This window comes from Rhipicephalus sanguineus, chromosome 4 (genome assembly GCF_013339695.2).
Source record: "Rhipicephalus sanguineus isolate Rsan-2018 chromosome 4, BIME_Rsan_1.4, whole genome shotgun sequence".
NCBI lineage: Eukaryota > Metazoa > Arthropoda > Arachnida > Ixodida > Ixodidae > Rhipicephalus > Rhipicephalus sanguineus.
Window position 1 is genome coordinate 23445591 of NC_051179.1, and position 26301 is coordinate 23471891.

The window sequence follows — 26301 nt, forward strand, 5'->3', positions numbered from 1 at the left end:
GTTTTATGTGCACAAGAAAAAAATTCTGGGTGGTTGGAACTAGCTGGATTTACTCAATGGGACAGATCACCTAATCAGTCGGCAGACAAGTGTGAAGTAATAACAATAATTATTGGGGTTTAGCGTCCCAAAATCACGATATGATTATGATTATGAGTGTTATGGGTTCTTCAACATGCACCTAAATCTAAGCACACAGGCCTGAAACATTTTCGCCTCCATCAAAACTGCGGCCGCTGCACAAGTGTGAAGTGTCGGAGCTGCAATATCTTCTCGAGTCTAGACATAGGCTATGATATTCTATCCAATGACAAGCCACGGCTTGTCAACTGCTTCAATTCTGCAACGTGTTCTTTGATGTAACGTATTTAGAAGGTAACGGTAATTTTTAATTTATCATATTGCTGACATCAGTCCTAACATCTGCTTGCACTAATGACGTGGTGCCAAAAATAAGTCCCTCTACACAACACAGTTCTAAAAACTTTTTCAAGCCTGCACTGAATCGCTTTATATAACAACCCAATTGAATTGCATGGTTACACATCATCAACGAAGAAATGTCAACACACCAGGGTTTAAAAAAAGGCAAATGTATGCGAATGCTGGCTAGAAGTCTACCATTCCTTTGTGCTGTCAAGAAGATCAATTTCTCTTGTGTTCGCACACTGAATGGCTTGACGGCATCAGCAAAAAAACGCGGAAGAAAGTATGCACTTCCCAAGCCTCGGCATGCAGCCCAAATTTTAAATTTGCTATTCACTAATTCATATGACAACTGTTTTACAGAATGGAAAACTAAACCAGGGTTAAAATTTGCCTTCGTAGTGGACAGTGTGCTTGGCAAAATCTGCATCCCACATTTAGGGACCGACTAACAATGGTACATATACAGTCATAGCCTCCACATCCTACATTTTAATGAGCTTGCCATTTGCGCTTAACATGAAACCAAACCAGCGAGATAAGGAGTAATACTTGTGTTGAATTCAGCCACAGCAAACACTGCTTTGAACTATCCAACAGACAGCACACAATGAAAAGAAACAAATTTACCAAGTTCGTTTATTCATTCTATTGCTTTGTGTCTTGTCTGTTGTACAGCTTACAGCTATTGAATCCCTGCGAACTCGCCAACTTGTCGCCTCTATTAAAGTATATGTCACCTCGTTTGGGCATTGTCAACAAAAACTTGTAGGACACTAGCTTTGCCTTCAAGAGCAGAACGCGATAGCATAATCAGGCCCCGTGCACATCGCCTTCGCAATTGCTAGCCTGGCTTCAGTTCTTAATGCCGCAAGGAAACAACCTTCTGTGTGCGTAACATTGGCCATTTCGTACTATCCTACAATATCTACCGCAAGTACAGCTGTGAAGTGCCCGCTACACCATAATTCTTCCTTTCGCTAATCAGCAAAGCGCCCATTACATGTCTCTAAGGCAACACGCGAACCTACGCAGCTGCTCACTTTGTTGATGCTTTGTTGTCGAACACCCGCTCATTGCGTAATTCACATGTTTTGACGCCTGGTGCGACTCTATGGTTCTGCCATGCAATATTGCATGCGTTGAGATTCCTCCCATTACATGACATTCATATACCGTATTTACTCGAATCTAGGCCGGCCCCGACTCTAAGCCAACCCCCGAAATTTGCAAGGCCAGAAAAATAAAAAAGCTTAATCATTGTACTTGAATCTAAGCCGACGCCCCCCACTTTCGCACATCGTTTTTTCGAAAAAAACATCGGCTTAGGTACGAGTAAATACGGTAGTTTTTTTTTTTCCAAAGCAGTTTCAAGCAATGGCGTGGCTCTTTGGTAGAACACCTGCTTGCCATGCAGAAGGCAGAGGTTAGATTCTCACTCGAATCAAAGATTTTTATTATTTAATTTGCATATTTCTCGATTGCTTGCTCACGACCAATGACGCCGACGCTGGAATTTCTGCGAAATGAACTTATAACGCTATTATGTTAAAAAAGCATGGCACGTGGAACGCCCATTCGTGATCGTGTCCGCAAAGTACGAAAATGCTCCGAAGCAAGAATACGGTCTATGTTTCCAATGAGGCTGCGCACCCTTGCTTTTGAAGGAACCGCGCTTCAAGAGAAAGTGACCGGCACATGCACTCCTTGTAACGTCACAGACTATGGTCCAGTGCAGAGCACGTAATGCCACCACTGGTGATGCACCGCAAAGCACCATAGATGAAATATCCCTGGAACACAGGTTGTCGCTGGAGCCAACGTTTCAACACGCAGACTTGTCTTCTTCAAGGCTGCAAGTGCCTATCAGTCTGCCAGCCTTGAAGAAGACAAGTCGGCTTGTCGAATCATTGGCTCCAGCGACAACCTGTGTTCTAAGGATGTTTCATCGCTTCAAGGTTTCATCTTCCCCTGAACATCTTCCTTGTTCAGAAAGCACCATAGTGGAATAAAAGAGCAGGCAGGACTTGTCACTGGACATTACACGTAGGAAAAAGAAGAGAACGTGTTTTCCATGCAGATGCTAGCCGAGGCACGGCTTTCCCCCTCCTGGTTACCGGGCAACAAGGCAGCTCAACTTCTTGTAACACCTTCACTAATGAACCAACTTGAAAAAGATTATGCCCAACTTTCAGCATTCATGGTGCTGAAAGTCGGACTGTGAATTTATGAGCTGTTTTTCCACAGGTAGGACAATTTTAATTCAGGTAGACGAGGTGTTAGGCCATATTAAAAGAAAAATAATAAAAAAGCTTTTTTCGAACTTGGTGGCGCACAGGTCATCATCACACCATTATAAAATGGACGCTCATAGCATCCATCTATCTATCCAAGAATAACCAAAATTTACTATGTCGACTTGTGAGGGGCCCTTTAAGATGACAGTCGGGTGATTTGGAATAGTTAGGTTGACTTCAGCCATGGCAAACTATGCAAAAGGCAGCACACAATGAGAAATGAGGAAGTGATACCTCTACTAAGGCGATAAAACATTTTTGTCATTAAGGTAGTGAAGTTCTGTAGAGTGCAAGTGCAACTGCAAAGTGGTGGTTGCTGTGATGGTGCTGCAGCAGGTGAGGTGCAAAACCGTGAACAATGTTTTATCGGTTGGTGGTGCATCTCTGTTAGTATGCTGGATTCAAGCGTGACCCAAGATGTTCATGCTTCAGGTAGCTTAAGTTGCTATGATACCATTCGCAAGTGTTTATGGTTAAGCCAAGTGTAACCGTTACAGATAAAAAGCAGCGCAGCACGAATCGGAACACAAGGTAGAGAAGTACACAACATGGGGCGTTGGTCTGTCCTGTCAGGACCTCTGTATAGTCAGATACAACTTTAGAAGTCTGTGGCATTTCTTCCTCAAAGATCTGCACCAATGGACGCGCACTACAGAGCGAAATCATGAGCTGGACGTCGGGTGCCCCCACCTTCAGAAAACATTGCCATGTGCATGAGCAGGACTATTTCTTCAGTCGCAGAGATGATCGGCTGCCGCGTTTTGGTCCTGCGGGCAGGCTTCTCCGGACTTCTCAAGTTGCATCCAACTATAGTGTACTTCTCTATCTTTCACACAGCACACTGTGTTAAAAGAGTACCGTGTTGACAGAGCACTGCGTCACATTCCCGTCCCCGCTGCACTGCTTTTTACCATGCACACCAAGGAACTCATCCATTTTCACACTCTAAACCACGAGAGATACATGGTCCTTTCATAGCAACAACCACAGCAGCCAGTGCATTACATTGTCAGGGTAGCAAGGACTGAGCAAAGCACAGCACTTCAAATAAAGTAAGGAATCTTGTCACTCTTGCAGCAAAGACCAGCCTTCTAGAGACGTGCTTTATTACAGTATGCTGACAGGCAAACTCTGAACGAAGAGGAGGAGAAGGGTGGGAAATAACGCAAAAAACAGCAACGGCACGAGAATTCTGTCTCGCAGTGTCTTTCCGTGGTCATGCACTGACGTCCCGCACGGCACTGCTGCACACATTGTGTCGCGCACAAAACTGCCTTGCACTGCAGCTAAAAGTGCTTGACGCTGTGGAAGAACCAGTCCACTTTTGTAGTCCAGGCACCACCGTATGCCTCGAAGAACTGGTTCTGGAAGTACTCCAAGGCTTGCTCCTCCGGCTTCTCAACCTGAGAAGATGGTTTCAACGAATGTTTACAAACTCACTGAGCTGGTAGCGTAAGCACTTTACATCATTAACATACAGATTTAAAAGCTTTACATAGAGTTTCCAATTAACTTCTAAGGTTTCAAACATGCAAATCGCTGCACAAAGGGTTTCAAACACACGGCCCGCTAGTGGCCCAGCCTGCACGAGACTGTCTTCGTCCCATGTTATTTTTTTTCTTAGTATGTTCATGAGCTACACAGACGTGACTGGTATTAAGCAACGTGAGGCATCCCATCCGGTCACAGTGTGTTAAAACAACCATAGAAAAAAAGCTCTATAGTATATCAGAATCGGCATCTGGATTTCAGTCATTCTGGAGATCAATGTCGATATTTTTCTCGAAACCTGATGCTGAATCCCCTTCAATACTGACCAGTATAGTAGAAATGGAAGATGCCTTCTTTCAAATGGCAACAGTAGCCAAGATTTTACTCAAACTGCACGCTCCCAAATATTCGGGCATATTAAGAGTTAAAGGTTCGTCGCTATTACCCAAAACTCGCTGGTTCTTCGATATTGCCTGTTTGGCTGGACAGCGATGTCGGAATCCTCGACGAAAATTACCAGAATGTTCAAGCTTCCGACCTAAAACTAACGGCACAAGTGTATTTCTGTATGGGAAAGTCAACTATCTGAAACACTGCAGAAGTGCTTGACTTCACGAGAATGAGTAAGCAATTTCTTTGTGAGAGGGACAGTAATGGCTGTGGGCGGAGCTGACAGGTTTTCTTAGGTTGTAACCGTGTAGTCTCATACCCGTGTCAAGCGGAAGGTTTAAGTGTACTTATGGGAAGTACACTTCAGTTAAAGCGCACTTTACCAAATCTAAACGACGCATGCGGAGTGTCACTTGCAGAAGGTTATACTCCAGTCAAAGTGTGTCCCGTGAACCCGGCTGCATGTGTCTCGGTCGGTATTGACTTCCAACGCTTATGTAAAAGACAGCTGCGTTTATTGGTTAGAAAAAAATAATAAACTTAGCTTTCTTTTTGTGTATAATTCAACTTAAAACAATCATAATTCTGACTTCTTATTTCTTTTTCATCTACATCTTCAAAAAATGCGCTCGCAGACTGTCACCATTTTTTCTTTGCTAGAAGTGCGCTCTGTTTTAGCGTTTAGCACTGTGTACCGTAAAGTCTCGCTCAGTGTTCCGAAGCGTACTCCCCGTAAGTGCACTTAACTTGCCTGCTTGACACGGGTATTAGAGTACTGCGGTTCCCATGTTATCAGTGAACCCTTGCCTGCAGAGTCTTGCGGAGGTAGCCGATGTCGTCGATAGACTGCAACTCGGGTATTCCCGTCGACAGCATCATGGTGAACAATGTGATGAGCAGGTTGGCATGACGATGAAGCAGGAGGTAAGCCTTACCGCAAAGCTCCTGAAAGCTGCAAGTGGGACAGAGAGGTCGCGCACTTCTTGATTTGACATGCATGCCATGTGTAAGGCTGCACGGCATTGATCGTACACCATAAAGAACCATCTGTGCTGCTCTGCTATGCCGCATGTCTTCTTCAAAGTTTTTATTCAGTAATGATAAGCACACCATGACAAATATGACGAATGAAGAACTAAATAAATGAAAATTTAACTAAAGTACTAAACAATTATTACTCAGAGCTGGTTAAGTGTTCACTGGATGATGGAATGCGCAACAAAGACAGGAGACAAGGGAGAAATGCACACACCGGAGTGCGCTTTCAATTATCTACTTATTCCCTCGTTAGCAGTATAAATACAGGAAGATGATCAAAATGGAAGGAGAGAATTGCCTAAAAGAGAATAAACAACCAGTTTTTGCACAAACACAAAGCTGGCTTTGTCACATGCTATCCTGCTGACAAGGAATTAGATAGCAGCAAGTGCGCTCCGATATGTGTGTGTTTATCCCTCATGACCCGTCCATGTTGTGCAATCCATCATCCAGTATGCTGTAATGCCACATTCAGTGTTCAGATTCAGATTCATGTTTACTGGTTTCAAAAACATACAGCAGATTCCCTGAAGGGACCAGGAAATTATGTCCATTTAACAGGAGCTCCATTTACTGAGAGATGAATAGGGGTGCAGAACACAAGTATAAGACCAATCATATCAGGTGTAGCTGTTCCAATTAAGCAGCAATTCTGTTTAAGAGATTTGGTTACGGAGAATTTAGTGTAGCTGCAGAATCACTCACATATATACAGACGAGGGTTGCAAAGTGAAAGAACTGTAGTGAGATCCTCGGTTAAATATACATTACGGAATGTAATAACACACCAAACAAACAATTAGTATTAGTAAAATCAAACATATTAAACACACGCACAACACTACAAACATTGGTTTACTGTTGCTCTATGCTGTCCCATTTGGCCCTAAAGATTGTCGAAATATGCAGCGGCAGCCCACCTCTGAAATTCCTTGCTCTTCCGTGGGTTCTCCTGGCCCCTTGCGATGACGTGCAGAAAGTCCTCCGTCAGCACAAAGGGCACGCGCTCACGATTGATGCCAAACTTTTTCTTGAAGTGGCCGAGGAAGTGGCCAAAGTCGATGTGGAAGATCTACATGCGCGAAACGCAAGGCAGGAGGCGGTCACATTACCGCTTTCGTAGAATGAACGAAAGAAAGGTAATTTAAGGGCTCGTTTTTCTTTGTTGGATAGAACCTTAATGAAAACCCACAGACAATGACGCCAAGGAAGGCATAAGGGACGTTATTCGTAGACTCTGAACAGTATTGTAGTAGCAATTATCATATAATTCTGAAGAATTTAAAGTGGAGGAAAAGACAACTTGCCACAGGCAGGGACCGTACCTGCAACCTTTGTAGAAGGTAGCGTGTTGGGCAAGTTGTAGAGAGATGGGCTTGAACAATGCACGAATGGCTCCTTGTTCTTGAAATTGTCACTGATAACACGCAAAGCTTTGCTTTGTGGTATGAACATGTGCTGAATGTGCTGGATTTGAAGCACGAGTGCCACGCACATAAGTGTTGAGAAATTGTTAAAGAGGTAATGTCGCTGAATCTAACGTTTTAACAAGAGCACTTGTTTTTGTCAGGATAGCAGCTGCGTTCCTTAGCAGCATTGCTAAGGAACACAGCTAAGAAATGCTGCTAAGATCACTGCTAAGAAATGCAGCTGCTGCTTCCACGATGAAGACAAGCCCACTCGTTGAAACGCTGTTCCCTGTTCAACATTTTTTCACCACTAGATGTTTCCATCTTCCCACTAAAATCATGTTTTGTTTGGATTTCCACATAATGCAGAAAGTCAGGGTTGGCCTCCCAGCAGTGTTCAGTTTTTATTTCACCCGCTTTCATTTCCGGCTTTCTTATTATATTTCCACATAATTAAAGAAAGAGTCCTGTGTTGTTGTTTTTTGCGCAAATGCCATTCATAATGGAATACCAACTCACCCAACGCTCTGTTCTTCTAAAAAAAAAAGAATTACTACAATGAGTAATGTAAGATGGCTGTAAAGTGGCCTAAAATCAATAACTCTATACAAGCGTAAAACATACACAGGTTAAAAATATGACAATGACACGTGGGGGAGATGAGGAATCTGTCACCTGGCCTTCTTCATTGACCATGATATTGTCAGGGTTTCTGTCCCCAATTCCAAGGATGAAGGTGGCCACACAGTAGCCGGCACATGACAGGGTGAAGGTCTCTATTGCCTGCTTGTACCTGACAATCAGAAGATAAAAAAAAAAAAAGAACAAGGATCAGAAACATTGCTGGCATGTTTCTGTGAAAGAAAGACATACAATACCCCTCGTGAAAGGTGGGAAGTCTGAGTTGCATTGAAGGGCATTTTTTGCTCAATTAATGCATTCCAGCAAAAGGCTACTGAACGTGACGTCTCCTGAATATGGCTTCAGAGATGGTGCTCTAGCCCTTTCAAGCCATCTCATCTTTGCAAAGTGGACACTCGCTCTTCCAAGACCAATGTGAGGCATTCATAAACGCTGGACTTGCTCTTTAGGACAGGTTCAAAGCCCTCAGCAATGCTGCTGTCAAAACTATACTGAGAAACGACTCCTTTTCCGAAGATATCTCTGCCATTGGCACTTCCCATGCGTGCCGCCATTTTTAAATCACAATTTGGAGGCTAAACACACGGCAAAGGCGCAAAACGCCATTTTTTTCCTTAGACTTCTACAGCGATCTAGCAATGAAAATTGAAGCAAAAGTTACTTGCCGACCGTAACTTGTCTTTCGTGCTGAGATGGGCTAAACAAGTGCGACCCTGTCGTTGGCAATATCTGTACATAGGCTACTGAAGAGTACAGCTTGGGCCTGGGGATTAAAAGGATAAATAGGCTAACGAAACAATGATAACAGTGAGCGTGGTGGTGCAACTTTAGCTGTTGTTCTTATATTCATTGTTCACGTTATGAAAAGCAATGACACGGCAGTAAGTGCTGAACTAGGGCGATTGAAGAAGCGAGATCCTCTTCAATAGCCCTATACTTGATTACAACCTAAGAAAAATGTCAGCTTTGCCCACAACCATCACTATCTGTCCCACAGAGAATTTGCATAAAAGCTCCATCCAATAGCGCTTAGTCATTTTCCTGACGTCAAGTGCTCTTGGAGTGCTTCAGATAGTTGGCTTTCCCATATAGACATATGTTTCTGTCGCTGGGTTTAGGTCGGAAACTTGAATGTCCCGATAAATTTCGTCAGGGAAGCTGGCATCGGAGTTCAGCCAAGTGTAATGTTTTAGGTAATAACAACGAACCTTCAACTCTTAATATGCGTAGTATTTACATTAGGCCAGCAGAAGCACTTACAGTTTGAGTGGAAATCAGCTGCACCGCCGCAATTCCGTGGACGGAGCTTACATTGTTTCTTAGGTTGTAACCCACTACAGTACGTTAGCTGTACGTTAGCCTTTCAAAGGAAGCCTGGGTATGAAGCATTGGCAACATGCACTCACCGATCCCCTTTGTTCTTGTCCCTGATCCACTTGTGGAGTTGCGTCGAGTCCACCTGGAAGGCAGCCATGCGACCCCCTTTCTTCTGGATGTTCATGACAGTCTTGGCATTGCGCACCACCTCTATCATGCCAACATGCTTGCCAGTTGACAAACACGCGTATGGCATCATCCTGCACGTCGAATGAAAGTGTTACCAATGTGCCAAGGAAGACAATTGCCACGTATTCTCACAGATCTCTATAAGTTACCATGCAAATTTAACCCTTTGTGGTCTATTATTCGGCCTCTCCCGACAATGTAACATGGCTGCAGCGGTCCGTGGTCGGGCAATGCTCAATCATGAACTGTTGTGGTTGAATCACGCGCGCATTTTCTCATGGCATTATGTACCATCTCCAAATGAGTAAGTAAACTTCTTTGAAGGCGAAAGCCTTAGATGCCTCATCAAATGCGAAAATCGACCGTCGGCGTCGTGGATGAGTGACGCAAAAAATCATCATCATGTGGTGACGTCATCATGACATCACTGATCGCCAAAAGTTGTGACATCATTATGACGTCACCTGACGTAACGTCATGAGATGACATCATTGCATGACACTGTAGCTTGGTCAAAGGTGGGCCAATCACTGAGGCAGTGCAAAACTACATTACGTGCAGAAAGCTTTCGGAGGGTGACAGGGCAGGATCAATGCATCGACTGAGAAGAAAAAGATGGCTTTCGCCTTCGAGTCATCTTGAGTGAATGCATAAGGGACCCTGCGAGTTTTTACTTGAGCTTTGATTTGTTTAGTTTCAGACCTGAATGGACAGAAGGTGGGTAAATGTTTCGGAGTGCAAAGGGTTAAGTTCCCGAGTTGTTGCATCAGGGTGGTTGAGTAAACCCTAAGTAGCCAGCCTAAACATTGCTGTTCTTGCTGACAATTTGTGGGTCTTTGGGTTAAATGTAAGGTTTGATCCCACCTGGTACATGCACTAATACATCATCTGATGTACATCAAGAAGTGGTAATTTCTGCCTTTGAGCCTTAAGCTTCAAAGCATTTTAAAGCAGTGTGCCACTAAAAGTCACGCATGTGTACAATGAACATGACTATATCGAAAAACGTAATGCTATAACAAAGTAAATCTAAAATATTTCTCGCTAATATAAGCTTGAAACAAATGTATGTTTGCAAAAACAGTGGGTATAACAGATGTACTTACATCTCAGATATGACATTGTTTATGAGTATATTAGAAAACCTTGTATAGCAAACCAAATATACTATGGTTCTATAATGTACTTGATTGGCTCCTAAAATTGAGCACTTATCCTGCATACTAAAGTTTTAAAAAAAATTAAAACATAGACATCATAGCCTTTTCAAAGAAAGTGCTGGATACTAAGCATAAAAAAATATTGGATAAACAACCGAAAAACTCCACCCTTCCTTGCCAAGTAAAAAAATTAATGGTGGCCCCGCCTACCTCAGGTCAAGTCCCTCCTTCTGCCAGATGCTGTCCATGATGCGAATGACTTGCAACGTCAGCATGTCCTGCCGCAGGTCTGTCGAAAGTGGCAGAAAAGAATGCAGATGTCAACTGAAGCTGAAGCCAAAGGTAAATATCGTCACATTTTGCCTCTGTCAAAAACTCACCATCGCCATTCTTGAAGATAATCTCATGGTGGTCTAGAATCTGTTCTGCCAGGTGGTCAGGGTTCTTCCACAGCAACCACAGAGGTTTCTTGGCAGAGTCAAGTATTCTGCACTCGTTTACACTGCAAAGACACCGCAGCATGTGTGAATCACTGAAGACGTTAAACAGTGACACAACCACATTATAGCAACAGAGGAAACACCACTTCTGGTAGAATCTTGTAAGCTGAAACAGTTTTTGAAACATTAATTTCTTTTAAACATTTGTTTCAGTTTCGCTTACATACCCATTTTGAGCCCCAACGATGACGGTTGGTCGGTTTGCGGGGTTTAACGTCCCAAAGCGACTCACGCTACGAGGCATGCTAGAGTTACTGTAATATGCTACCTTTAGGTAGCACAGTTGCACATAGGTCTGGCTAGCAACCACAGCTATGCGGCGAAGACGCACTCCGTTTCTGCAGGCAACATGCCTACCAGGTTACCGATCGACATGTTTGGCGTGTCGAAGACTACTGATGAACTTTACTGTGAATGACTAGTGTCAATCCGGTTTGCTGCAGCGGCGCCATCGAGAAATACAAAAATTGGCCCGAGCATCAGCTTCTCCGCAATGCATAGTTGCTAGCGGTGTTTGGAAGACAGATGCACAACTCTGCTACCTAAAGGTAGCATATACAGTAACCCTAAGGCATGCCGTAGTGAAGAGCCACAGATCATTTTGACCACCTGGGGTTATTTAAAGTGCACTAACATCGAACAGTACATGGGCCTCGAGCATTTCGCTTCCACTAAAATGGACCACCATGGCCAAGACCGAACGCACATCTTTTGGGTCTGCAGCCAAGCACTGTAATCACTGAGCCACTACGGCAGCTCGTCAGGATGCCGACAAAGAATAGAATCAAATCAAACCATGGGGCCTAACATGTCACAGCGACACAGAGCCAGTGAGTTGCAATAGAGTGAGAGGCTCCACATTAATTTCAGCCATCAGATATTCCTTAAAGGGCCCCTCACCAGGTTTGATAATTTTGAGCTGACGAGCGCAATGCATGCACTGGGCGTTTACGATTACGTCTGCCAAAAATTTGCAACGCTACGTGCCACGTAAATGGGTCAACTTTCAAGCTGAACGCTGCTTGCCCTTCTTCTCGTGGCCACGCGCCCAGATAGAGGGGATGACAATGACATACATGGTGGAATGGCCCTATGTAGATGGTAGTGCAACAGTGGCACGTGACACTGCGATAATTATTCGACACGACATGTAGTTTGTGTAATTTGTTGCTTGAATGGATGAATAAAACTTTAGAGCAATAACAAAACACACAATCGGAATGTGTGCGCTTTCTTTTTTAATTTTTACTGCGAATCGCAGCGAGATTCGAGACTAGTCTACCTCCGTTTCGCATGCATTCGTATTCTCGCGCTTTGTGCATCGTGCACACGCTACCCTTTACAACGAAACTAATTTTCTACCGCGTTCCAGCGCTCATTAGGCTAATTTATCCTCCCGCGTCTAACTAGATGCTCATGCGGCACACCGCTAGTCTCGAGTCTGTACAAATGTCGCAGCTTTCCCGCTCAGTAATAGGTTGAAAGCCAAGTGAGAGGCGAGGGCGCATTCGGCATAACTTGCAGAGATGAAGTGCAAAGAACGTCGCCACAACACCACTCGCGTCTCGGGGGCTCGGGCTGGTTCGGGCACGTCATGCGCTCGTGACATTGTGTGCGTATGACGTGTTCATGCATATGCGTTATGTGATCCTCCTGCTCGCGTGCCGAAGAGGGCAGGGAAGGGATTTGGCTTGCGAAGGCTACACAGGGCGAGCGGCAAGGGTTTGCAGCTCGCCTCCTCGCATCATGGTTTCACGCCGCTACAAATTATTTTTCTTCTCAGCTTCTAACGGACCGATTAGAAAAATTATTGTGGCATAATGCTCTTTATTGGGCTCGCAACAACTTCCAATGTCTAACTAAAATTCATTATGTCACCTGGTGAGGGGCCCATTAATGCACACCCATACATAAGTACTGACTGACCTATGTATGCTACTGCAGCCTATGCATGTTCACTGTTGGCACCGATTCCGTAACTCTTGTGCCCCACCAGTTGTTCACCGCACGCTTTACATGTCCACACAAACTCCTTTCCATCTATATACCGTCGACCAGAACACTGGCTAACCTCTAATTCAGACACCAGTGTATTCTAGTCTCTAAATGCTAGAATGTGCATTTTTGATTCCAACGGTTGTTTATGCCATCCTTAACTTCTACTCAATTTGAACCTATATTTAAGTCCACAAGCATTTTTTACATTCCAAATTGAGTACATTTGCAACTACTGCCAATAAAAACTGCGAATTTGTGCAAAGTCAAAAGAGAACTTTGCCACTGTTCCATAACCATGATGGGTAATGAGACGCAGAAGCCGAAGACGCTTCATTTGTCACGATCACTGACACAGCGTGCAGCTATTGTGCCAAGCTCTGACAAAACACGGGATTCAAAACGATCATTTATAATTGTTGGGCTTTAACGTCCCAAAACCACGATATGATTATGAGAGACGCCATAGTAAAGGGCTCCGGAAATTTCGACCACCTGAGGTTCTTTAACGTGCACCTAAATCTAAGTGCAGGGGCCTCAAGCAATTTCGCCTCCATCGAAAATGTGGCGGCCACGGCCGTGATTCGATCCCACGACCTGGTATTCAAAAAGGTAAGACAATATGTACGCGGCTCTCGACACAGTGAAAGAAAGATGCCAGGAATGTTCCATGCGAATGCGGATACCATACTCACATCAAATCACCCAAGATGCAGCTGTTGTTCAGAGGTGATGGAAAATTCTGCAATGCTTCCAGGAAGTCCGGCTTTGAGAACTGCTCTATGAGAAACTTGAGCCGTTCCTGCAGATTTAAGCCAAGAAATAAAAAGGGTGCAACACATATACTTTGAAAGGAACGAGCAACATCTTGCTAAGTTGTCACGGAATGTTTTTAATATCGGACTGCATTGCCTCCCGAATCTCTAGCCGCAAGAATGTTCAGATCTGTTAAGTACAAGCAGTCACTGCACAAAACGAGTGCTTTCTCTCTCCTATCATTTCCATGCATGCTGGGAGCTACACAGGGAGGACCATCAAGCGGCTGATATGCTGCCAAAAAAGTTATGGTAGCATTGAGCGTTCCTTTCTTTTCTTTCTATTGTACTGGCTGCTTCAAAGAATGCAGTTCAGACGTATGCAGTGCCAGACTGTGGCAGCATTTTGTAGGCAGCCGTGGTACATGCATGCCTACAGAATGATCAGACTGCTGGAATTTGTTTTTAAGGCATGTTCTCAAGATGACGCGACGTACGGCTTTTGTGCAAAGTGTGGACAGCACACTAGCCTTGTTCTTATACATGTGCCTATGTTACTTTCAATGAAATTCAGCTGCAAGCTGCACTTGCCCCATGACCCTCTTCTTGTCCCGTGAAAAGCTTGTGCCGCTTCACATTTTACTGGCAATGGCTCGAAGAAAAAAAATTAAAAGGCTAACCTTCGGCGTGTCGTCCTTTCTCTCCTTGAGTGAGTCAGTGAGCTGCGTGAGCTTCTCCAGTGCACCGACCTGGCGCACCACTGACTTCAGGTGGGTGCCAATACCTCGACAGAAACCTTCAAGCAACAGGCCGAACCGGATCGCTACTGAAGGGTCGTGCATTTCAGACCTGTACCAAAACAAACGACCGATCAATTTGCGAGATTGCTGGATTGACTGGTGTAGTCTAACGACCCAAAGCAAGGCTATGGCTATGAGAGGCTACATAGGAGGGCATGGGGATTATGATTAATTCTGATCACCTGGAGTTCCATTACCATGCGCCCAAATCAGAGTACACAGGTGTTTTTTACATGTTTGTCCAATCGAAGATGGTTTAAATGGACGGGAACTCACGCCCTCTAGCTCGCAGAAGAGCACTAATGAAGGAAAGAAGTGTTAATTTCAAGGGCTCGCTTTCTTTGTTATACACAACATTAATGAGAACTAACAGACAATAATGCCAAGGAAAGTGTAGGGGATGTTTTTAGTAATAAATGTAAGGTAATTGTGAAGAAAGAAAAGTGGACGAAAAGATAGCTTGCCGCGGGCAGGGACCGAACCTGCGACCTTCGAATAACGCGTCCGATGCTCTACCAACTGAGCTACCGCGGCGGCCATCCCCCCGTCCACTCTATAGGGTAAATGTGTGCATTTAAACGTGGGAGCGTCAGTCAGCGCCGCCAGTAGCCATGACGGCGAGTGTGGCACACTTTTTTCTGCCTGTTGGCGTCACGTAGCACGTGAACTTATTACGAGCTGGCAGCTGACCAATAATCCCTCGCATACTACCTGAAAGCATCAAGTCTGCCAGAACGAGACCCTCGCTATGAATGAAGGAAAGAAGTGTTAATTTCAAGGGCTCGCTTTCTTTGTTATACACAACATTAATGAGAACTAACAGACAATAATGCCAAGGAAAGTGTAGGGGATGTTTTTAGTAATAAATGTAAGGTAATTGTGAAGAAAGAAAAGTGGACGAAAAGATAGCTTGCCGCGGGCAGGGACCGAACCTGCGACCTTCGAATAACGCGTCCGATGCTCTACCAACTGAGCTACCGCGGCGGCCATCCCCCCGTCCACTCTATAGGGTAAATGTGTGCATTTAAACGTGGGAGCGTCAGTCAGCGCCGCCAGTAGCCATGACGGCGAGTGTGGCACACTCTTTTCTGCCTGTTGGCGTCACGTAGCACGTGAACTTATTACGAGCTGGCAGCTGACCAATAATCCCTCGCATACTACCTGAAAGCATCAAGTCTGCCAGAACGAGACCCTCGCTATGAATGAAGGAAAGAAGTGTTAATTTCAAGGGCTCGCTTCTTTGTTATACACAACATTAATGAGAACTAACAGACAATAATGCCAAGGAAAGTGTAGGGGATGTTTTAGTAATAAATGTAAGGTAATTGTGAAGAAAGAAAAGTGGACGAAAAGATAGCTTGCCGCGGGCAGGGACCGAACCTGCGACCTTCGAATAACGCGTCCGATGCTCTACCAACTGAGCTACCGCGGCGGCCATCCCCCCGTCCACTCTATAGGGTAAATGTGTGCATTTAAACGTGGGAGCGTCAGTCAGCGCCGCCAGTAGCCATGACGGCGAGTGTGGCACACTCTTTTTCTGCCTGTTGGCGTCACGTAGCACGTGAACTTATTACGAGCTGGCAGCTGACCAATAATCCCTCGCATACTACCTGAAAGCATCAAGTCTGCCAGAACGAGACCCTCGCTATGAATGAAGGAAAGAAGTGTTAATTTCAAGGGCTCGCTTTCTTTGTTATACACAACATTAATGAGAACTAACAGACAATAATGCCAAGGAAAGTGTAGGGGATGTTTTTAGTAATAAATGTAAGGTAATTGTGAAGAAAGAAAAGTGGACGAAAAGATAGCTTGCCGCGGGCAGGGACCGAACCTGCGACCTTCGAATAACGCGTCCGATGCTCTACCAACTGAGCTACCGCGGCGGCCATCCCCCCGTCCACTCTATAGGGTAAATGTGTGCATTTAAACGTGGGGAGCGTCAGTCAGCGCCGCCAGTAGCCATGACGGCGAGTGTGGCACACTCTTTTTCTGCCTGTTGGCGTCACGTAGCACGTGAACTTATTACGAGCTGGCAGCTGACCAATAATCCCTCGCATACTACCTGAAAGCATCAAGTCTGCCAGAACGAGACCCTCGCTATGAATGAAGGAAAGAAGTGTTAATTTCAAGGGCTCGCTTTCTTTGTTATACACAACATTAATGAGAACTAACAGACAATAATGCCAAGGAAAGTGTAGGGGATGTTTTTAGTAATAAATGTAAGGTAATTGTGAAGAAAGAAAAGTGGACGAAAAGATAGCTTGCCGCGGGCAGGGACCGAACCTGCGACCTTCGAATAACGCGTCCGATGCTCTACCAACTGAGCTACCGCGGCGGCCATCCCCCCGTCCACTCTATAGGGTAAATGTGTGCATTTAAACGTGGGGAGCGTCAGTCAGCGCCGCCAGTAGCCATGACGGCGAGTGTGGCACACTCTTTTTCTGCCTGTTGGCGTCACGTAGCACGTGAACTTATTACGAGCTGGCAGCTGACCAATAATCCCTCGCATACTACCTGAAAGCATCAAGTCTGCCAGAACGAGACCCTCGCTATGAATGAAGGAAAGAAGTGTTAATTTCAAGGGCTCGCTTTCTTTGTTATACACAACATTAATGAGAACTAACAGACAATAATGCCAAGGAAAGTGTAGGGGATGTTTTTAGTAATAAATGTAAGGTAATTGTGAAGAAAGAAAAGTGGACGAAAAGATAGCTTGCCGCGGGCAGGGACCGAACCTGCGACCTTCGAATAACGCGTCCGATGCTCTACCAACTGAGCTACCGCGGCGGCCATCCCCCCGTCCACTCTATAGGGTAAATGTGTGCATTTAAACGTGGGAGCGTCAGTCAGCGCCGCCAGTAGCCATGACGGCGAGTGTGGCACACTCTTTTTCTGCCTGTTGGCGTCACGTAGCACGTGAACTTATTACGAGCTGGCAGGCTGACCAATAATCCCTCGCATACTACCTGAAAGCATCAAGTCTGCCAGAACGAGACCCTCGCTATGAATGAAGGAAAGAAGTGTTAATTTCAAGGGCTCGCTTTCTTTGTTATACACAACATTAATGAGAACTAACAGACAATAATGCCAAGGAAAGTGTAGGGGATGTTTTTAGTAATAAATGTAAGGTAATTGTGAAGAAAGAAAAGTGGACGAAAAGATAGCTTGCCGCGGGCAGGGACCGAACCTGCGACCTTCGAATAACGCGTCCGATGCTCTACCAACTGAGCTACCGCGGCGGCCATCCCCCCGTCCACTCTATAGGGTAAATGTGTGCATTTAAACGTGGGAGCGTCAGTCAGCGCCGCCAGTAGCCATGACGGCGAGTGTGGCACACTCTTTTTCTGCCTGTTGGCGTCACGTAGCACGTGAACTTATTACGAGCTGGCAGCTGACCAATAATCCCTCGCATACTACCTGAAAGCATCAAGTCTGCCAGAACGAGACCCTCGCTATGAATGAAGGAAAGAAGTGTTAATTTCAAGGGCTCGCTTTCTTTGTTATACACAACATTAATGAGAACTAACAGACAATAATGCCAAGGAAAGTGTAGGGGATGTTTTTAGTAATAAATGTAAGGTAATTGTGAAGAAAGAAAAGTGGACGAAAAGATAGCTTGCCGCGGGCAGGGACCGAACCTGCGACCTTCGAATAACGCGTCCGATGCTCTACCAACTGAGCTACCGCGGCGGCCATCCCCCCGTCCACTCTATAGGGTAAATGTGTGCATTTAAACGTGGGAGCGTCAGTCAGCGCCGCCAGTAGCCATGACGGCGAGTGTGGCACACTCTTTTTCTGCCTGTTGGCGTCACGTAGCACGTGAACTTATTACGAGCTGGCAGCTGACCAATAATCCCTCGCATACTACCTGAAAGCATCAAGTCTGCCAGAACGAGACCCTCGCTATGAATGAAGGAAAGAAGTGTTAATTTCAAGGGCTCGCTTTCTTGTTATACACAACATTAATGAGAACTAACAGACAATAATGCCAAGGAAAGTGTAGGGGATGTTTTAGTAATAAATGTAAGGTAATTGTGAAGAAAGAAAAGTGGACGAAAAGATAGCTTGCCGCGGGCAGGGACCCGAACCTGCGACCTTCGAATAACGCGATCGATGCTCTACCACTGAGCTACCGCGGCGGCCATCCCCCCGTCCACTCTATAGGGTAAATGTGTGCATTTAAACGTGGGAGCGTCAGTCAGCGCCGCCAGTAGCCATGACGGCGAGTGTGGCACACTCTTTTTCTGCCTGTTGGCGTCACGTAGCACGTGAACTTATTACGAGCTGGCAGCTGACCAATAATCCCTCGCATACTACCTGAAAGCATCAAGTCTGCCAGAACGAGACCCTCGCTATGAATGAAGGAAAGAAGTGTTAATTTCAAGGGCTCGCTTTCTTTGTTATACACAACATTAATGAGAACTAACAGACAATAATGCCAAGGAAAGTGTAGGGGATGTTTTTAGTAATAAATGTAAGGTAATTGTGAAGAAAGAAAAGTGGACGAAAAGATAGCTTGCGGCGCTGACTGACGCTCCCACGTTTAAATGCACACATTTACCCTATAGAGTGGACGGGGGGATGGCCGCCGCGGTAGCTCAGTTGGTAGAGCATCGGACGCGTTATTCGAAGGTCGCAGGTTCGGTCCCTGCCCGCGGCAAGCTATCTTTTCGTCCACTTTTCTTTTCTTCACAATTACCTTACATTTATTACTAAAAAACATCCCCTACACTTTCCTTGGCATTATTGTCTGTTAGTTCTCATTAAGAAGAGCACTAATGTCTCTTTGTGAATTCACAAAGTTTTAAAGGAACATAAAAGAGAAACACTAATAGGTAGCATAAGCTGCATTGGTAAATCAAACTTCTCCAATACCAAATGGATACTGTGACGATGAGAGAAAGAGTGGCGAACCAGCAAAGATGAAACAACAAATGATTGGTGGCGCTGTCACGCTGAAACTCCCGCATCAAGTAACTCTGATGTCATACATTTTGAGAGCCTAGTCACTTACTTATCGGTAACCAAAGTCTAGGTGAAGTTTGGGAGGGTGACAGTACGATACCAGCGTACCTATTCCCGCTGCACAATGAAAGGGCCTGGACATAAAACACGAGATTTGAGTGTGCAAAATCCTGTGTGTACCAGAATGTAGAATTCATCATTACAAAGTTATCCAAAAAGGTGACTCACTTCAAATGCCAGAACAAGAAGTGGCCAATGTTGTAGTTAAGCAGGGAACGCCTGATGAGAAACTTGCCGAGGTCATTTTCGAGGTATGGCTCGTACTTCAGAACCTGCAGTGATCAAAATGAAGCAACATTACAACAATGCTACTACCAGTGGGGTTGGATGAGTCTTTCATAACCTGTTTGTGCATGAAGTTATCACAGTACAAAATGATAAAGGTGACAGTAGAGGAGGTAAGAAAGACAGATGCCACAAAATTATCTCGACAGAGATCACAACCTGCACTTTCTCAAAATGAACATGACAAAAACTTTATTGTGTTAACCTAATCGCAAACATTTGATTAACAGCTGTTCACTGAATAGACAGAAGCATAAAAACAGAGGTGTCCATTATTTTCTTTCCACACCGACTGTCTCAGTGGGAGTCCTGTTTGTAAGTGAATTGAGTACAGAAGATCCACTCACAACAGTGGTCTGAAGGGTGAAACGACATAGCTTGACTTACAGAAGTGGAAGTCAAGCTTCAAAGAACGCAATTTTTGTCTTACAGGACCCCTAAATCACTCCAAGTTCAAACACGAGAGAGTGATTTCTTTCTTGCCTTCACTACCCTTCCTACAGGTGCTCTCCGCCTTGCCTCTTATTTCTTCATAGAAGATGTGGACAATGTCAGCAATTTGTCCCTTGCATATGGACCAATCGAGAGCTTATTTCCTCATGACTTCACGTGAACAGACTGCTGACGTCCTGAATTGTGACGAAAAGACTGTAAAAGCTAGGAAATAATAATGTGCTCGTTCTTTGTAATTTTCAGAGGTTGTTTAGGGGCCCTTCCAAGTTTGTACTGACAGTCACGCGACTTACAAAAGCAACGCGCAGAATCTCACGAAAATAAAAGGCATGCTCTGAGCTACAAGCACTCAGACCTGCACAAGTTGAAGAAGGTACTGGGACAGCAGCTCGTCCGAAAGGCCGTCCAGCCACTCGACAGCATACTTGCGGACAAACATGTCCGCGTATTTGCAGTCCAGCAGTTCGAGTGCAGTTTCGGGAGACACCCGTTTCCACTTTTTCAGGAGCCGATACAACTGGAACAGAAGAGAAAGGACAAGACAAAAGCTTGGAAAACTAAAACGTAAAAACGACTTACAAGTGCTGCTATCGCACAGGCAGAGCACTTAAATCGCTTTGCTATTCATCATTGATTCTGCCGCAACAATTAGAAGCAACGACATACCTGAGCCACATGATCACGGCAGTTCCACTTGCTGGCGTCCAGCAGCTTAGGCAGTGAATTGGGCACAGTGTAACAGTAGTAGCGCATCCGCCACAGAAGCATCTTCTCCTGCTCCAGGATCTCTGAGAGCGGGTCTCGTTTGATGATCTCATGGATTTGATCCTTGTCGTTTTCAGTCCAGTTCTCTGGACTCTGCGTCCAAAACATAAGACAATCACAGCTGTTGCAACCGCCAGTTCCAAACTCTTAAGAGAAGGGATGTGCGGATGCGGTCAAACCTCAACATAAGAAAATCACATTGCAACTAAAACTTCATCGTATTGCAAGTTTTTGAAAGAAAATCGATAACAGGCACTCCAGCTTGCTGCATAGCCGGGCCACCTTGCTGTGTCATAGGGACGACATCGCAAAGAATAGAGTGACCTTTGGATGTTTTAGATGCAAAATGGCAGATTCCCTGCTACATGCAGTGCAGCAATATTTGGCTCACATGTTCAAAAGAGCTTTTAATGCAGATCTGCAACATTTTCTGACAGTTCAAAAAGTAGAGCTATGAACCAGCCCTTGAGCTTGGTAAGTGAAGTGAAGTGAAGCTTGGTAAAAAAAAAACATCCTACAAAAAGTGGACACTTATGAACTGTTCGGAGCTGCAGGCCTGTGTACTAGATTTAGGTGCACATTAAAGAACCCCAGGTGGTTGAAATTCTCGGAGCCCTCTACTACGGCATCCCTCATAATCATATCATGGTTTTGGGATGTTAAACCTCAATAATTATTACTATTAGGAGCTGCCGGCAGCTGCTGTTTGACATCAAACAACAGACAGCATGCTATTGGCCAATAGCCAACATAAATCAAGAGCAGCGTTTCAATCAGATGCGCCTCTTCCCACGGGGTACCGCCACGAGCCGGCGCCACTCTCCATAGTCTGCTAACACTACACAGTAACCACATTAGGAAGCACAGGATTCATAACGGAAGAGAGCGATTGTATTTCATCACGTGCGCTCAAGGTCATGACATGAGTTGATGTAGCTTCTTTCTGTCGTGCCATCCCTCGCTGTGTAGTGTCCAGTGCACTTGTCGGGACGAGAGAAGAGAGAAAGCGCTGAAAGTGAGCGACAAATCCCTGTAACCATAGGCGTGCGCACTGAATAGGGGAGGGGGGCAAAGTTTGCCCCATGCTGTTACCCAGTTGGGCCTGTCCTGTCAATGTTTAAACAGCAGGGTTATGGCCACACAGGTTTTGATGATAACGGCGGCTGAAGACCCCTCATGTTGACTTCCAAGAACTGTTTACTTCTCATGTTTACTCCCGGAAAGCCACAGTCCAAAGGCAGGCCATTGGGAGAAGCACGTTGGGTTTTGGACTCGACCAAACGGGGATTGGGGGGAGTTGTGACGAAGCTTTACCACCCCTCACTCATTCTTGAGGAATTCAAAAAATTCTTGCGGCAATAGATTTGTTGAGGCAATAAGCTCCAATTCATTTGATGATTATGTACTTGGAAAAGTGGTTCATGACCCCTCAGTTGTACGACGCAGAGGTTCATTCCTGTAAGCATTTTATTTGTGCTGCCCGTGAATATCTAACGCTGCCAACCACCACGAAAGAGCACCTCATCCGAGAAAAAAAAACGAAAACGCGAACGCACCTCCTCTCCTATGGACTCTAGGGGTGAGACGAAGGAGGCGTACTCCTCGATCTGTTCCATGGTGGGGAAGACCACCTGGCCTGAAAAGCGGTCCAGCTCAATGACGAGGCAGGGAGCCTCACGGTTGGGGTTGGAGCCCGTGCTGCCCAGAGGATTGAGCAGCTCGTCCATGCCCTTGGGCACGGGCCACAGGTGCAGGTTGACCCGGCCACTCAGCAGCACGCTCTTGTAGTCGAACAGGCTCACGTTGCCCCAAGCGATGGCACAGCGCTCCTGTGGGCAAAGCAGGAAAGAATGCATGTGACCGAATTACCCTTTCAGCTGTAACTCGTGATACAGCATAGATTTGGGATTGGAGGTGCCGAGATCAGTGCTTTTCATTCTTCTTAAGAGGGTTACTGACACCCAATTTTCGATTGTAATCTGTGTTACGTGGGTTAATGCTTATGAGTTCAGAAACAAACTTCAGAGATTCTAGCACATTTGGTTGAGCACTTAATTCATAATTGAATACTTTTATAAACGTGCGAGCGGCCTGAGAGTCGAGAAAGACTGGCACACTCGCGAGTCGCGACTTAACAAGCTGCTTGCTATGCGAGCATCAGCATTCTGCTGACCGATTTTGTTCCGCGGTCAGGTGCGTGTGTAATCGAGCTATTTCAGAATTGCTCAGCATGTAATTGAAACTGAGAGAATTGCAGCGGCTGAAACTTTGGTAGAAGATGATGGCTTCGCTCCATGCAGCACATGACATCGCATATGCGACGGCAAAATGGCCGTTGCCGGTGGTGGTTGGCGTTTATAGCCCGTGATTTCTAGCACTTATTTTGCACTGAAATATTCTTTTGCTGTCCATTTTTCATATCTGTATATGAGAGATAGACCCCCACTTCTATTTTTTTGCTGAAAACTGCACTTGTTGGGTGACAGTGTCATGACCCCTTTACACTTTCGTGACCACGCCTATTCCCATAGATAGTATGTTATCGATGACTTCAAGTTCACATTTTGGCGCTCTCCGAGTGCTTCTGGACAGCTAATACAATTTAAAGAGTAAAAGAGGCAGTATTTTATCAGTTTCACTTTTCAGTTTCTTTTTTCCGCCGAGGGGAGATTTTTAAAACTCCTTCGCAGTCGGGGACGTGAGCGCTCGTGCTTTCGGTTTATGGCGTCGATGTCGCTCGCGGGTGCTCCACGAAAACGGCGAACTTCGACGGATTCCGATGAACCTGAGCGCCGATCTATGGATGACGGTAGCAGCACAGACACGGGAGACGACTTCGATTCGTCAGACTTCAGTACGGACTACGATAGTGCGTCAAATTGCCCCGGAACATCAGGAGGTGCCCGACGGTAACTTTCGCTCTCTCCTCGGGCTGCTTTATCGCTGCCGCACGTCGATGTAAGCGTATCCGGTGCATACTAAAGGTCACAGCTCTTATCTGCAAGGTGTCAACTTCGTTCGAGCTGGAGCACTTGGTGCCGGCTGCAGAAAGAGCGGAGTTCTCTTTGCAAGACGGCGTGGAGTGGACCTTGACCTAGCGCTCCGGAGTGCCGCGCCGTGGCTTCTTCGTGTTCTTTTTCAATGCAGAAATCGTCAGAGAGATATACAAACACACAAATAAGTATGCGCGGATGCATATTTTCCAAAAGCAAACGCACAGTGAGCCAACTTTTGTTTCACTGCGTCGAGAAATTACTTCACGCGGTGGCATGATAGGCACTAGTGCTTATATTTTTGTATGTATGTAAGTAACTATAGCTGTGCGAATAGCAAAATTATGGGTGTGAAGCAAATTCGAATAATAAAGATTGAGTGAGAATCGAATCGAATAATTTTCGAATATTTCTCAAGTACTTTTCGAATACTTCGAAGCGAAATTACAGAAAAAAGCTGAGAGAATCCCTAAGTATGTTTTTGCGAGACAGGAATAATTAGAAGTCACAAACACGGTCAGAGAACAGATTCATTCCCAAGGGGGGATGCTGCTACGGTATTGCGAAAAAAAAAAATCGATTTTCGAAAATCACTTCTCAGTTTCTGTAGTCATTTATCTGATTCCAAAATATCGTCACTGAAAGCTACATAGAAATGCGGTAAAAATTTGTCTTTTCAGTTTCTGTAGTCGCTTATCTGATTCCAAAATGTCATCACTGAAAGCTACATAGAAGTGTGGTAAAAATTTGTTATGCTTGCCGAGGTGGCGAAAGTTACAGCGGAAATCGCAAAAAAAAAACTGCGTTTAAAAAATTTATAGTTCCGCAACAGCGCAACCGGGCGCCGCCATCTTGGGCTCGTCGAAAAGAGCATTTATCAGTTTTCCAATTCCCCGCTTCAGCTAGGTCCTCCATTCAGAAAAAAGCGTACAAAAATCAAATGTTTGAAGTTCATTTCGAGGCCTTCGATTGGCTGCGTCTGCCATGTTGCTCCAGCACGCCTCGCCATAATTGATCCGATCCTCGCTCCGGGATAGCGCCGTATGCTGCTTGCACGTCACGAGGTCATGGCTGTCTAAAATCGTGCTACTTAGTGATGCGTTCGCACTCGTTCTGTGTTCACAGGTCGACGATCATTTAGAATATAATGACGCTTTAGTTTGGCAGCTGCAAGCGGAAGTTCAAGCATCCGATTACGATAGTTTGCTGCGCTCGTTGCGAGCATCGCAGACGCGCGTCTCGGACAAACTGTTCTGTTTATCAGCACTTCGCACCTCGTGACGAAGACCATCGCGGGACGACTCTTCGTCTTGCGATCGAGCATGACGTACTTTGAAACATCGGGTACCACGGCCACGCACATTGTGACCGAGCTTACTGCTCGAAGTCGTGGCTAGGCCTAACTTCGCTCACGGCGCCAATGTACGAGACGAATTCGTACTTTGAGGGCAAGAACATCACGCTAGTGGACAAGTGAAAGCGAAGAAGCCGCGATGTGTTTCGTCGCAAGCAAAGAATCGCATTGCCCGCTGGCTCCTCGGAACCGTGGATGGGCATTTTACGCATTGGCAGCGGATCCCCTGGCAAGCTCGTTGCGCAGCGACCGCTTGGAGCATCGGTGGAAGCGGCTAGATGTTTCACATGTCGGCACCCCAAAACTCAAGACCAAGTGCTCTGCACGTCGATTGATCGTCTTTATATTTATTTGCCATTATAAACCCTTATATTGATTTTCCGAAGTTCGAATACTTCGAATAGTATATTTAGATGCGAATCGAATCGAATAGCAAACACTGTTAGAAAGATATTTGAAAGTTCGAATATTCGCACACGCCTATAAGTAACCTTTGTACTTACAGAGCCTATATTTGCACTATTATTCTTAAGGGCATTGCGTTCAAAACGTATATTTCAATTTTTTTTTATGTTTACCATGTGCAGAGTAGCATTGATGTTTTTATGATTTTTTTTTCTTTTTGATGCATTTTTTGTTTGATAATTTCTTTATTATATATTTGAAATAAATATGTTGTTTGAAATTAATACTGTTAGAAAGACCAATTCCTCCTCTATCATTTTATACCCTATACTTTAGCATCAATAATTTTTGTGGCAGGAAAAAAAGATATTTCCTGGACTACCCAAAAACAACCGATTTTTCTGCAGTCACAAAAGTGCTAAAGCAATTTTCGCGATCTGCCACGCACATGCCAGGTTTTTTCTCATTGTGCGCATTTATTATCAAGGTGACCACTCAACCACAATTCTCTAAGGAAAGAGTTCAAAGATTGTTAATAGGCATGTGCGAATATTCAGGCACTTCGAATATTTGAACAAATATTAGAGTATTCGAATTCGTTTCGACACGAAC

General features: G+C 45.1%; 1 protein-coding gene across 1 annotated transcript; it reads right to left on the reverse strand.

Moving 5' to 3' along the window:
* Positions 1–3808: 3808 nt before the first annotated feature.
* LOC119389253 (phosphatidylinositol 4,5-bisphosphate 3-kinase catalytic subunit alpha isoform) lies at positions 3809–25388 on the reverse strand. The gene is made up of 14 exons (XM_037656458.2): positions 25344–25388; positions 22494–22766; positions 20839–21030; positions 20528–20689; positions 19603–19706; positions 14290–14458; positions 13550–13656; positions 10740–10861; positions 10570–10648; positions 9100–9270; positions 7727–7844; positions 6563–6714; positions 5412–5556; positions 3809–4126 (listed from the first exon to the last, which is right to left on the reverse strand). Exons 1-14 carry the CDS (start codon positions 25386–25388, stop codon positions 4010–4012), a joined length of 1956 nt encoding a protein of 651 aa, XP_037512386.1. The 3' UTR covers positions 3809–4009.
* Between the last annotated feature and the right edge of the window lie 913 nt (positions 25389–26301).

Coding starts and splice junctions, on each gene's coding strand:
- LOC119389253 (XM_037656458.2), bottom strand. CDS start 25,388: ATGTTCTTGCCCTCAAAGTACGAATTCGTCTCGTACATTGGCGCC. Junction 6,715..7,726: donor TGGTCAATGAAGAAGGCCAG/GTGACAGATTCC, acceptor TCGCGCATGTAG/ATCTTCCACATCGACTTTGG. Junction 4,127..5,411: donor ACCTCCGCAAGACTCTGCAG/GCAAGGGTTCAC, acceptor CCATCTTCTCAG/GTTGAGAAGCCGGAGGAGCA.